Below are 13,497 nucleotides of genomic sequence, written 5' to 3' on the forward strand. Positions count from 1 at the left end.
GCTCCAGGCAAGCAAAAATGGATGTTACAAGGGGGCGTTCCTGTCTGGCTACAGCCTCTGAGGATAGAACAAGAAGCAATGGGCTTAAACTGCAGCAAGGGAGGTTTAGGTTGGACATTAGGAAAAAGTTCCTACCTGTCAGGGTGGTCAAACACTGGAATAAATTGCCCAGGGAGGTTGTGGAATCCCCATCATGGGGGTGTAGTGGGGCGTTGCTATTAAACCAGTGTGCTGAGTCCAGGGACGTAGGAGGGGTCAGCGTGCGAGAGCTCAGGCATGCTCTGGTAGTGGGGGTGCTAAGGTGGGGAGAACCCCGTCCTGAGGAGCCTAGTTCCTGCAGGGGCACTCCAGCGGGAGGGGGAATGGGCGGCAGGGAGAATTCAGCCCCATAGGAGAGCACAAGTAGCACACGCAGCACCCGGATAGAGTTGTGAACCTCCCTCCGGCCCCGTAAGAGTAACCCTAATATATGAGCACACCCCAGAGTATTGGGCAAATCTGGTAACAGTTTCTCGGGTTCCGGTGGGGGAGGGGGCTGATGACTGTCTGAGCCCCAAACCTCTTGTCCTGACTTATGCACCCCCACCCCTTCCCTGAATTCCATCCCCTGCCTTGACTCCTGGCCCTCCCCCATCCATGTCAGGCATCATGGCTCGTGTGAACAGCTGGCATGAGTAAGTGAGCTGAAGAGCGGCCGTACTAAGGTTCAAGCCAGTGGCCCGGAGGAGTTTGTATTTGTTTACCACTTTGAGAAAAAGACTGTGTGAAATAGGAGAACTGTGTCTGTGTGCTGAGACAAAACAGCACAGAAGGAGGCAACGTTCCCAGATCGGAAGGAGCAACCAGGGAGAGACCTCGTCTAGGACGTTCTGTTGTTTATCACTCGAGCCGAGGCAAGCAGAATTGGGTGGTGGAAGCAGGAAGCCCCAAGAGCAGTCGTGAGAACACCTGCAGAAGAAGAGGGGGTGCAACCGACGGACCTCACCCCACCCGGACCTGGACTGTGTGTAACCAATGGACATCACTCCACATGGTCTGATTTCCCCGCCCCCGACGGGTTGCATACCAAACCAATTTGCCCTACAGAGCGGCGTCCATCAATTTGGCATATTGGGGTGACGTGCATGTCAGACTTCCACCTCGACCAAGTTAACCAACATTGCCTGGGGTTTGGCCAGCCCCAGATGGTGACTGGAATGTGTGTGTGGGGCTGTGTGTGTTAAATTGGATTAAGAATTAGGCTGCTAAATTGGGTTAAGGATCAGAGTTAGACTGTTAATTAGTCAATTTAAATATTGTGTTTAATGCCCTTTAAGTGATAATTACTCTATCTATCTATCTATCTATCTATCTATCTATCTATCTATCTATCTATCTATCTATCTATCTATCTATCTATCTCTCCCCATACACCCCCTCTATCTATCTATCTATCTATCTATCTATCTATCTATCTATCTATCTATCTATCTATCTATCTATCTATCTATCTATCTATCTATCTATCTATCTATCACTTTTAAAAACTGCTCCTGAATTGCTTGAAATAAAACTTGTTAAAGGTATATTTGAGATACTGTGGGTCTTTGTGCTATGACCCTAATTAAATGCCTAGTGTGCATGATCATCTGTACAACAGCACCCTTTTGCGACCCCCATAACCCTTTCCCCTGAGCCCCCCACATCCTAAGACCCTGCCCTTACTCCTGAACCCCTTGCCCACTGCCCTGAGGGACCCAAGCGATACTAGGTAAATCTTCTAGTCAAAGACGCGTATAGAGTGAGCCCTGAATATTTTGTAGAATAGTGATAGAGATGCAGCTGTGTTAGTTTTGTAGTCTGTGTTGCAATTGAAATCTATATATTTGAAAATGTAGAAAACAGCAAGAAAGACACAGATAATTGGTATGAGATGACGGATTAATCGGGCAATTAATCACTAATGAATTGCCTTCAGTCACGTGAAGACGATTGTCTTCAATCGCATGATTCATCACATTTAATTTTAACTACTTTACAGCCCTCCCCCACAGCAGAAAGGAAAGCAACTTGAAGGTGCTAGTTTCACCCTTGTTGAAAATAATTTTCAAATCTATTAGAAGCTGTCAAGCAAGCAAGCAGGAAAAGCAGAAGTGCTGACAGCAATATCCTTAGATGCCCAGACAAGACTGGACCACAAACTTGATGTCTGTACAAGCTGAACCCCAGCAATCTGTCTCTGAAGGGTCTTGTGCAGCTGAGGGGTACTGTGCAGCTGATAGGCCGGCAGAAAGGAAGTGCCTAATATAGCCACATGCAGGCATCGGAGATAGGCAAAGATCCCAGATTCTAAAAGCAGAGAAACAAGCACAACATGGAATTGAGTCTCCTTCTACCGGTGCTGGGTGAGAGACTTTCTTTCCAATAGTTTTCCTTTTCTTTTGTTCCTCTGTTCTTGCTTTCCCAGAGTTTTCACTCCCTCTCTTCCCTTTTTCAGCCGCTCTCGAGGTGTTCCCCAGCCTGGTGTCTCCTTCAGGTAAAGGGAGCGAGGGATAGCCAAAGTTGCTGTATCTGCCGTGAAGCATGGCTGACAGGATGGGTGGGGTGTGTGTCTGTATCTTGTCCCCCCCATGTCTTCTCCCTCTTACCCCCTGGATATCTCCCCCTCTGCCGTAATTTCTGTGTTTCCATTCCAGACCCTCCATCAGCCCCCAAACTCTTTCTGCACCCCCGACACCAAGAGTTCATCGAGGGCGACCGTCTCACCCTCCGGTGCTCAGCTCAGGGGGTCGAGGGGGTGACAAGGTACCAGTTCTTTGACGGAAGTGGGAAGCAGCTCTCCGAGATGCCCCCCAATGCCTACAGGGAAGCGTGGCTCCATCTCACGGCTAACAACTCCACCATCGAGGCGTACAGCTGCGCCTACTGGAGGGAGGAATCCGGGAAAGAAGTCACATCTATCAAGAGCTCCCCCATCTCTATTCAAGTGAAGGGTATGTCGCGGCTTCCTCAGATTTTGTGTTCCTCCCTCCATCCCCCATCCCGTTGAGTCTCCTACCTCTGCTGCCCTCTCCGAGCCGTGTCGACCCCAGATTATCAGAGACAGAACATACAATCAGCCAAATAAACAGAGGTCAGGGACACCATTCTTACCCCTCCCGGTCCTATAAGTGCTTCTAGAGCATTTGTTGCTTTTTAAGTTCCTCCTGGTTAATCGCCATGGACAGACCTAACCTCCATGAAACTATCTAGCTCTTTTCCGAATCCTGTTAAAGTCCTGGCCTTCACCATAGTCTCTGTCGAGGAGTTCCACAGGTTAACACGAAGAAAAGCTTTCTTTGATTTGTTTGACACTTGCTGCCTCTTCATTTCATTGGGTGACCCCTAGTTCTTATATTGTGGGAATAAGTTAATAACTTTTCCTTATTCACCTTTTCCACACTGGATGTGATTGTATAGACCTCGATCCTCTCTCTCCTTAGTTTCTTCTTTTTGAAGCAGAAAAATCCAAATCTTTTTAATCTCTCTTCCTATGGGACCCGTTCCAAACCCTGCATCGTTTGTGTTGCCTTTCTTTGAACGTTTTCCAATGCCAAGAGATCTGCTTTGTGATGAGGTGACCACATCTGTACGCAGTATTCAAGTCGTGGGCCTCCCATGGTGTTATATAGAGGCAATAAGATATTCTCTGTCTTATTTTCTCTTCCGTTTTTAATGATTCCTAACATGCTGAATGTTGGGGTTTTTTTTTTAACTGCTGCTGCACACAGAGTGGATGTTTTCAGAGAATTATCCACAATGACTCCAAGATCTCTCTTTTCAGTAGTTGTAGCTAAATTAGTCCCCATCATATTGCATGTATCGTTCGGACTATTTTTTTCCAATGTGCATTTCTTCACATTTATCCACATTCACTTTCATTTGCCATTTTGTTGCCCAGTCACTTAGTTTGGGGAGATCTTTCTGAAGCTCTTTGCCGTCTGCTTTCATCTTAACTATCTTGAGCTGTTTGGTATCACCTGTGGGAAGTGGGTGGGGTCATGTCTTTGCTTGGCGCAACCTCTGTGGGTGAAAGGAACACGTTTCGGAGGTCAGATTCGAGGGCTTCGGGAGAGGTCATGGTGAGCCGCAGGGCAATGAGATTAAAAATGCTGCTCGTCTGTTCTCCAATATGGGGAGGTGCCAATGAAAATTGATGGTTCCCAGGTGCACCCGAGGCTCCGACCTTCTCCGTGCACCCCCAGCACAAGGAATACCACCCTGGCACCTCCGTGGAACTTGAGTGCTCTGCACCAGCTCTAGCAGATGACATTGAAGGCTTCCAGTACTTTGGAGATAGGATCGCTATCTCGACCATGATTTCATCACAGAGAAACCACACCTACATCATGAGCATCACCGGGCGAGAGGTATCTGGGTCGTTCAGCTGCTGCTACTGGGTAAATCTGTTGGGACGGAATGTCCAATCCAAGAGGAGCAAGCCAGTGGACATCTATGTGAGAGGTGAGCGCTGCACTGTCCATCATACCTCAAGGCAGGGAAAAAGAGTAGTACCACTCTACATACCATTCGTCATATATATTTTGACAGGTTGCCACGCCTCCTGTTTTCTTTAAGTCCTGCTCTCTGGCTTGATTTCTAGATATGTACACTTTGGTCACCGTGAGCATTTTAGAACAAATGTCCATGTAATTTTTTTTTCTTTGTGGGTTTAATCGCCATAGCTTGTGTGCTTTTTTTAATGTGTTTTAGTTGGAGACATTTTGCATAAAAAGAGGTTTGTGCACATTTAAACAAATGAAGGAGGAACTCCTTTTAAATTTACAAATGAAAGAAGATTCTCACTCAATGAACGAAAAAGGAACAAGGTCAGAGAGTGTAAATTGCAGGACAGGAAATTGGCATGGAGCAAGCTTTAGAACTGCCTTGCCAAACATTCATGAATCAACAAGCAAGTGCCAAGTATATCAGCCCTGTAAACAAACATCCCAGAGCTCTTGCAGCTTGACCAGGAATGTCTGTACAATCCACCCTTCCTCAATGTGGAAAGAACATGCATTAACTCTTGTTCCTCCGAGGATGGCAATTCACATTTCAAACAGCACCGTTATAGATACAAAATACAAAGCAGATTTTTATGAGTAGCAGTGAGGTTTTGAGTGATTCTAAATAATTGTTCCGTGTTCATTCCACAACGAATAAAGCAAGTTCACAGAATTAGTTCTGTAAACAAGAAATGTTTCGAATCTCACCCTGTTTCACCCTGAAACTGCAAGCAACATAAAGAACGAGGCAAATGCATTAATATCACTTCCCCTTTGTATAGATGTTTTTTTCAGCGAGCTGGACAGATCGTTTGCAGTAAGATGAGTCAAGAAGCCTCCATGGCACGTGTGCTGTGTCTGAGAAGTTCCGCTGGAGAGTTTTCCGGCCACATTTTGTAGCCAGAGCTGCAGGGCAGCCATTCAGTTTTGGGTGGCTGTTTAGGTTTGTTATTACAACCAAAGGACCCCAAAACATTATTATATTATTTTGTTTCATAGCTAGGATCTTCAGTTTCTGTCTTTCCCAGCAGTTGCTGGGACATCTGATCCTCAGCCTTTATACACACACACGCACACACACACACACACACAGAGAGAGAACAGGGCATTATAACACACACACACATACTGAACAGGGTATTATACCACACACGCACGCACGCACACACACTGAATGGGGCATTATACCACACACGGACACACACACTCGCACACACTCACACTGAATGGGGCATTATCCCACACACACACGAACACACTGAATGGGTCATTATAACACACACACACACACACACACACACACACACACCGAACAGGATATTATAACACACATGCACACAGGGAACAGGACACTATACCACACACACGCGCACGCACACACTCGCTCTGAATGGGGCATTATAACACACACACACACACATACACACACACACACTGAACAGGGCATTGTACCTCCAACTCCATCATGTCTCTTCCCTCCACCACAGGCAACTTGTCCCGGGTGTTGGCTGTGGGCGGCTCCTTCTTCACCCTCAATGGCCTCATCTTCCTCGTCACCTACTTCCTAATGAAGCACCAAGGTAACTGGTTTTTGTGGGGGGCAGAGAGCCCTGATTGGCAGGTTTGGGGAACTCGTCCTCACACCCTAAATGTCCCACCAAGGCCGAAATGTCTCCCCCTTTGTGTCTCTACCTGCTCATGTCCCTTTGCTGGCTGGGTATTGTGTTTGTCATGAGCCCTGTTCCCATAGGGAGTTCTTCAGCCATTAGCTGACATGCAGCCACCTCTGGGGTGGGGCGCATTGGGTGAATGACCAACCATTGTGGACAGGGGTCTAAGGCGGCTCTGGAATGACACTGACATGGCAGGGGTGGGAATGAGCTGCTGAAGCGTGTTAGGACTGAAGGTTGGAGGCCACACTCCTGTCTCATTGATACATCGAGGCCAGCCCTGAAAGTCAGGAGACAGCCCCCAACTGAGCCTGCTCACACTGCGCCCTGGAGGACAGCACCCCCTAGTGCAGCTTTAGAAAATTGGGGTCACCCCAACTCTAAGGGGGAGAGCATCCCCTCATGACCTAGAATTACAGCACACCATGCACTAGCACCATGGAGAGCTACAGCGCCCTCTACTGGTTGTCCCACCCACTTCTTCATCCCCCTTTCCCTCTTTTCCTGTCCGTCCGTGAGAGGTGGGTCGGAAGTGTGGGATAAACTCCAAAGTTGTCACTTTTGGTTTGCAGATTCTAGGACAGTTACAAAACGGAGATTGCAGAGAGCCAAACCTGTAGAAGGATCCCCAAAGTCCTCCAACCCTGATCTGGCTGAGATTCTGAGTGATGAACCTACCACACCACCAGCCTCAGTTTTCCCAGTGGAGAAACAGGACACATGATGGCCACCTTTCATTTGCTGTGCCATGAAGCTTGCCGTGTTTGCTTACAATATTCTGCAGGTCTCTTCCCTGGTCGTGAGCTTTGGATCCCAACGCAGAAGTGGACAAGAAAGAAAGAAAGAAAGAAAGAAAGAAAGAAAGAAAGAAAGAAAGAAAGAAAGAAAGAAAGAAAGAAAGAAAGAAAGAAAGAAAGAAAAGCTTTTTCCCAAGCTGCACGAATTCCAGTCAGCTCCCCACGCTTCTGGCAATAAAAATTCTCTCCATCCCGCTGGACTATCTGACTCAGTTATGGTATCAATGTGCTTCCTCCCGCAGGTTGTGTCCTATCCTTCGCATTGCTACCAGATGGCATGATTTGCTGCCCATTTTCACTGGCAATTCCTATCCCTCATAGGCTATGTCTATACTGAAGAGGATTTTTTTTGGAAAAACGGCTGTTTTTCTGAAAAAAAAACCCCTCCAGTTATGTCCATGCTGCAATGGCGTTCTTTTGAAATTGTATCAGAAGAACAGAGGGGTTCTTCCAGCATTGGTAATCCTCATTCTACAAGGAAGAAGCCGTTTTCTGAAAGAGTGCTTTCGGAAAAAGACATGTGTGGATGGGGAAGTGGGAGTTCTTTCGGAAAAAGAGGAAAGAGGAAAAAGCACAGGTCCCCTGGTGGCCCTTCCACCCAAAGCAATCCCAGCTTATGTGCGAGAGAGCGTCCATTCAGTCAGAATACTCTCTTTTGAAAAAGAAGATTGCTTTTTCGATGTGCTTTTATAGTGTGGATGCTCTCTTTCGGGAGAAGATTTTTGGCAGATCTCTTCTGAAAAAAGGTTCTTCCGAAATAATCCTAGGCTGTGTCTAGACTGGCAAGTTTTTCCGCAAAATCATCTGCTTTTGCGGAAAAACTTGCCAGCTGTCTACACTGGCCGCTTGAATTTCCGCAAAAGCACTGACGATCTCATGTAAAATCATCAGTGCTTTTGTGGAAACACTATGCTGCCCTCGTTCGGGCAAAAGTCTTTTTTCGAAAAACTTTTGTGCAAAAGGGCCAGTGTAGACAGCTGAGATTTGTTTTCCGCAAAAAAGCCCTGATCGTGAAAATGGCGATCGGGGCTTTTTTGCGGAAAAGCGCGTCTAGATTGGCCACGGACGCTTTTCCACAAAAAGTGCTTTTCCGTCAAAAGCATTTCCGGAAAATCATGCAGTGCAGACGTAGCCCTACTGTTTAGATGTAGCCATGGATTCCAAAGCCACCAGGGATCACTGTGATAAACTAATCTGACCTCACGTAAAACAGGGGACATAGGATGAACTAAAAATAATGGCGAAAGCAGATCTTTTAGAAAACCAGCCAATCAAGTTCCGTGAGCTCCTCAGCCAGGTCTTTTAAAACTATTGGATGAAAGTTCTCCAGATTTCCCGATTTTAAACATATCCAAGGGTCTATTGCACCAAGTCATAACCAACCGAGATCCAGCAGCAAATAGCCACCCTCATCTTCACCCTGCATCCAAACCCCCAGAATGAGTGGAAACTAGCACAGAACGTGCCGAAGGGCTTTGGCACGTGGGGTGACAGAGATGAAAGAGAATCAATCCAGGAGCACCTCATAGGCCAGGCGAAGGAGGAAATCTTGAGATAGGGACAGGATTGCCCCCTTGCCTGAGTCTGCTCACAGCCTGAGCCCTTTGAGCTGAGAGGGGGAAGGTGAACACAGCACAAATTCTGCCTCTTCAGAAGCTGGGGGACAACCCTGCATCCCAGCCCCTCATGCCCCATGGTTTCATGGACAGGGAGTAAAGGAGAAAGAACTAGTGGACATGGGGGCAGGGCATTTCCTATCTGAGTGGGTGGGGCCAAAAGGTGCCGTTTCACTCTACCGAGGAAACGGGCGAAATCAGCAGTTCCCAGAACTTAGCTGTTCATGCGCACTGAGGTCCTCCCCACTCACATAGACATAGAAACCCCCTTCCCCTCCAGTGCACAGCCCTTTCTCTGTAAGGGGCAGAGGGGTATTTGGTATCCAGCCCCCGCCCGGCCTCAGCCTTCCTGCCAAGACCTGGGTTGAGACCCACCCAATTCATCTCACCTGCCCTGGGCTGAGAATGGGGTGAGGTCAGAATGAACTGGGGCTGTGGGTGGGTGTAAGGAGCAAAGGGGGAGACAGAGATCTCTGAGCTCACATCCCCCCAACCTTTCCTGCCACAGCCCACAGCTGAAATGGGAGGAAGAACCGCACTCTGGCTTAAGAGACATCCCCACCCCAAGCAGTGGTATCTCGGCGTGGACAGGCTTGGGCATTATCTCTGGGAGACACCAGCCGGGGAAGTAACTGGAGACAGGCTGGAGGAGAGAATGGAGTTGATGAGACCTCCATGCACATGGGCTTTGGGGCACTGGGAGGAAATGGGGGAGATGGGGAAAGAAAGAAAGAAAGAAAGAAAGAAAGAAAGAAAGAAAGAAAGAAAGAAAGAAAGAAAGAAAGAAAGAAAGAAAGAAAGAAAGAAAGAAAGAAAGAAAGAAAGAAAGAAAGAAAGAAAGAAAGAAAGAAAGAAAGAAAGAAAGAAAGAAAGAAAGAAAGAGGTTAAAAAGTGAAAGAAAGAAAGGGTGTGTCTAGACTACATGCCTCCGTCGACGGAGCCATGTAGATTAGCCAGATCGGAAGAGGGAAATGAAGCCGCGATTAAAATAATCGCGGCTTCATTTAAATTTAAATGGCTGCCCCGATCTGCCGATCAGCTGTTTGTCGGCAGATCGGGGGAGTCTGGACGCGATGCCCCGACAAAGAAGCCTTTCTTCATCGACACAGGTAAGCCTCGTGAAACCGTCGAAGGAGGCATGTAGTCTAGACACACCCAAAGAAAGAAAGAAAGAAAGAAAGAAAGAAAGAAAGAAAGAAAGAAAGAAAGAAAGAAGTTAAAAAGTGAAAGAAAGAAAGGGTGTGTCTAGACTACATGCCTCCGTCGACGGAGCCATGTAGATTAGCCAGATCGGAAGAGGGAAATGAAGCCGCGATTAAAATAATCGCGGCTTCATTTAAATTTAAATGGCTGCCCCGATCTGCCGATCAGCTGTTTGTCGGCAGATCGGGGGAGTCTGGACGCGATGCCCCGACAAAGAAGCCTTTCTTCATCGACACAGGTAAGCCTCGTGAAACCGTCGAAGGAGGCATGTAGTCTAGACACACCCAAAGAAAGAAAGAAAGAAAGAAAGAAAGAAAGAAAGAAAGAAAGAAAGAAAGAAAGAAAGAAAGAAAGAAAGAAAGAAGTTAAAAAGTGAAAGAAAGAAAGGGTGTGTCTAGACTACATGCCTCCGTCGACGGAGCCATGTAGATTAGCCAGATCGGAAGAGGGAAATGAAGCCGCGATTAAAATAATCACGGCTTCATTTAAATTTAAATGGCTGCCCCGATCTGCCGATCAGCTGTTTGTCGGCAGATCGGGGGAGTCTGGACGCGATGCCCCGACAAAGAAGCCTTTCTTCATCGACACAGGTAAGCCTCGTGAAACCGTCGAAGGAGGCATGTAGTCTAGACACACCCAAAGAAAGAAAGAAAGAAAGAAAGAAAGAAAGAAAAAGGTTAAAAAGTGAAAGAAAGAAAGAAAGAAAGAAAGAAAGAAAGAAAGAAAGAAAGAAAGAAAGAAAGAAAGAAAGAAAGAAAGAAAGAAAGAAAGAAAGAAAGAAAGAAGTTAAAAAGTGAAAGAAAGAAAGGGTGTGTCTAGACTACATGCCTCCGTCGACGGAGCCATGTAGATTAGCCAGATCGGAAGAGGGAAATGAAGCCGCGATTAAAATAATCGCGGCTTCATTTAAATTTAAATGGCTGCCCCGATCTGCCGATCAGCTGTTTGTCGGCAGATCGGGGGAGTCTGGACGCGATGCCCCGACAAAGAAGCCTTTCTTCATCGACACAGGTAAGCCTCGTGAAACCGTCGAAGGAGGCATGTAGTCTAGACACACCCAAAGAAAGAAAGAAAGAAAGAAAGAAAGAAAGAAAGAAAGAAAGAAAGAAAGAAAGAAAAAGGTTAAAAAGTGAAAGAAAGAAAGAAAGAAAGAAAGAAAGAAAGAAAGAAAGAAAGAAAGAAAGAAAGAAAGAAAGAAAGAAAGAAAGAAAGAAAAAGGGGGACAAAACTTACCCAGCGCAGGCAGAAGGTGAGTTAGCACAATGCTGAACTGGTCTCCGGGGCAGGGTCTCCCTCCCTCCATCACATGCCCTCAGAGAAGTCACAGCCTCCCCCTCTCCCCCCAGCTCACAGGAAATCCTGCAGAGACTCTAATCTCTCCCTTTTCCCCTCCACAGCCCAGCTGTGAGTTTCTGGCCAAAACCGCTGCTCAGCCCTGTTCTCTGAACCATCCGCCCGCCTTTTCCTGTCGTCCCCTCCCAGTTCGGAGGAAGCACAGTTCTACCTCCCTTCTGTGGCCCACCAAAGCCCCCTCATCTCGGCTCCTCACCTGTCCCTGCTCAGAGGTGGACTCCTGGAGTTCTCGCTCTCCTGGGAGATGGGTTTCCCTGCTGACCCGGTGCCCGCCTTTCCTGGGAGTTCATGGGGGAATCCGTCAATCCACACTGGCCTATTTCACCTTCCCCTCAGTGCCTGTCAGCAACCACATCGCCTGTGGCTCCTAGCCACCACACAGCACTTTCGAACCAGCCACAGTGAGTCCCACAGGGGAAGCCCAGCTGGGAAAATATTCCAGCGGAAGCAAGGACTGAAGGATGCTTCCCCCATAGTCAGGTGGAGGCGAGAGACTCGGGGGGTGTCTATGCAAACACAGTTTGCTCCTGCTCCGCTTGGCTTTGCTGGATAGTCAGCAGTGGGAGTGGAGTTTGCTCGTTGCAATCAGCTGAATTCGTGCCTGTGGGCCAGCTAGGCTGGTAGTGAACGCAGGGATTATGAAATACCATGAGCAGTGTCATTTAAAAGAAAAAGCTACCGTGGAGCAGAAAAGCGCTTGCTCAGCAGGGCGCAAAGCAAGTGGGATGGGGCAGTGTTCCTGCCCGGCCTGCAGAAGAGTTGAAAATAACTAAGAGGCTGATGGTTGCATCTGAGAGATGGGAAGCGACTGTCTAGGAAGGAGCATGGCGGAAAGGGATCTAGGGGTCATAGTGGACCACAAGCTGAATATGAGTGAACAGTGTGATGCTGTTGCAAAAAAAGCAAATATGATTCTAGGTTGTATCAACAGGTGTGTTGTAAGCAAAACTCGTGAAGTCATTCTGCCGCTCTACTCTGCACTAGTTAGGCCTCAGCTGGAGTACTGTGTCCAGTTCTGGGCACCACATTTCAAGAAAGATGTGGAGAAATTGGAAAGGGTCCAGAGAAGAGCGACAAGAATGATTAAAGGCCTAGAGAACATGACCTATGAAGCCAGGCTTCATGAACTGGGCTTGTTTAGTTTGGAAAAAAGAAGATTAAGGGGGGACATGATAGCGGTTTTCAAATATCTAAAAGGGTGTCACAAGGAGAAAGGAGAAAATTTGTTCCTCTTGGTTTCTGAGGACAGGACAAGGAGTAATGGGCTTAAAGTGCAGCAGGGGAGGTTTAGATTGGACATTAGGAAAAAATTCCTAACTGTCAGGGTGGGCAAATATTGGAATAAATTGCCAAGGGAGGTGGTGGAATCTCCCTCTCTGGAGGAGGCGGTGGAGGGATGGTGGAGGAATGTGACATAGGGCAAGAAATGTAATGATGGGGGCATGTGATGAGGGGCCAGAAGTGTGCTGGTGGGGGGATGTGATGAGAGGCCAGGAGGGAGCTGGTGAGGGGATGTGAGGAGCCTGTGGGCCAGCTAGGTTTGCTGTGAGTGCAGGGATCATGACATACAGTGGCCAGTGTCTGTCTTTCTGGTCTGTGCTTCATCTGCTCTGAAAGCAGCTTGCTCAGCAGGGGCTGGGCAGGCATAGGCCTGGGAGGATAACTAGGGAGTGGGCAGGTATGCTGAACTACGGACTACACACATTCCGAGGAATACTTCCTGGGCTGCTCCGACCTGTTGAGAGCCCCACTGCTCACAGAACAGAGCCACGCAGGTTTCCACCAGAGCCTCCTTCTGATTTCGGTTGTGGTACAGCTGCGTGTCTACCTAGTAAAAATCCCAAGGGGCTGAAGTCATGAGAGATGGGGCAGTTTTCTGTCCAGCCTCGAAAGAGTTGAAATTTACTAAGAGCCCGATGGGCAGACATCACAGCTGAGAGATGGAGGGCAGCAGAGGGTGAGTGAGAGACAGCAGGGTGGCAGCAGACCGGGGCAATAAGCATCCAGAAGGATGGTGGCCAAGAGGTGTAAGAGCGACCTCCAGAGTGGTGGTAGAGAGGCATGACAAGGGGCTAGCAGGGCGGGGATAGGAAGGCGAGAGGAGTGCCCAACAGGGCGGCAGTAGAGAGGCATGACGTGGGGCCAGCAGGGTTGCAGTAGAGCGGTGTGACGAGCAGAGAGCTGGGCAGTAATAGAAAGGTGTGATGAGGGGCCAGCAGGGCGGCGGTAGAGAGGAGTGAAGAGTGGCCTGTAGGGTGGTGGTAGAGAGGAGTGAAGAGGGGCCTGCAGGGTGGCAGAAGAGAAGAATGAAGAGGGGTCTGCAGGGTGGCAGTAG

At 48.1% G+C, this 13,497-nt stretch overlaps 1 protein-coding gene across 2 annotated transcripts; it reads left to right on the forward strand.

The window, feature by feature from the left end:
* The first annotated feature begins 805 nt into the window (after nucleotides 1-805).
* LOC102451825 (uncharacterized) lies at nucleotides 806-7,190 on the forward strand. 2 transcript variants are annotated; one of them, XM_075911993.2, is made up of 7 exons: nucleotides 806-1,003; nucleotides 2,100-2,384; nucleotides 2,477-2,515; nucleotides 2,676-2,972; nucleotides 4,186-4,482; nucleotides 6,011-6,103; nucleotides 6,766-7,190. In XM_075911993.2, exons 2-7 carry the CDS (start codon nucleotides 2,354-2,356, stop codon nucleotides 6,915-6,917), a joined length of 909 nt encoding a protein of 302 aa, XP_075768108.2. In that variant the 5' UTR covers nucleotides 806-1,003; nucleotides 2,100-2,353; the 3' UTR covers nucleotides 6,918-7,190. The 2 variants fall into 2 exon arrangements, with proteins under 2 accessions (XP_075768108.2, XP_006122975.3); XM_006122913.5 differs by lacking the exon at nucleotides 806-1,003 and having other exon boundaries at nucleotides 1,724-2,384.
* The last annotated feature ends 6,307 nt before the right edge of the window (nucleotides 7,191-13,497 follow it).

This window comes from Pelodiscus sinensis, chromosome 30, assembly GCF_052426305.1.
Source record: "Pelodiscus sinensis isolate ZL-2025 chromosome 30, ASM5242630v1, whole genome shotgun sequence".
NCBI lineage: Eukaryota > Metazoa > Chordata > Testudines > Trionychidae > Pelodiscus > Pelodiscus sinensis.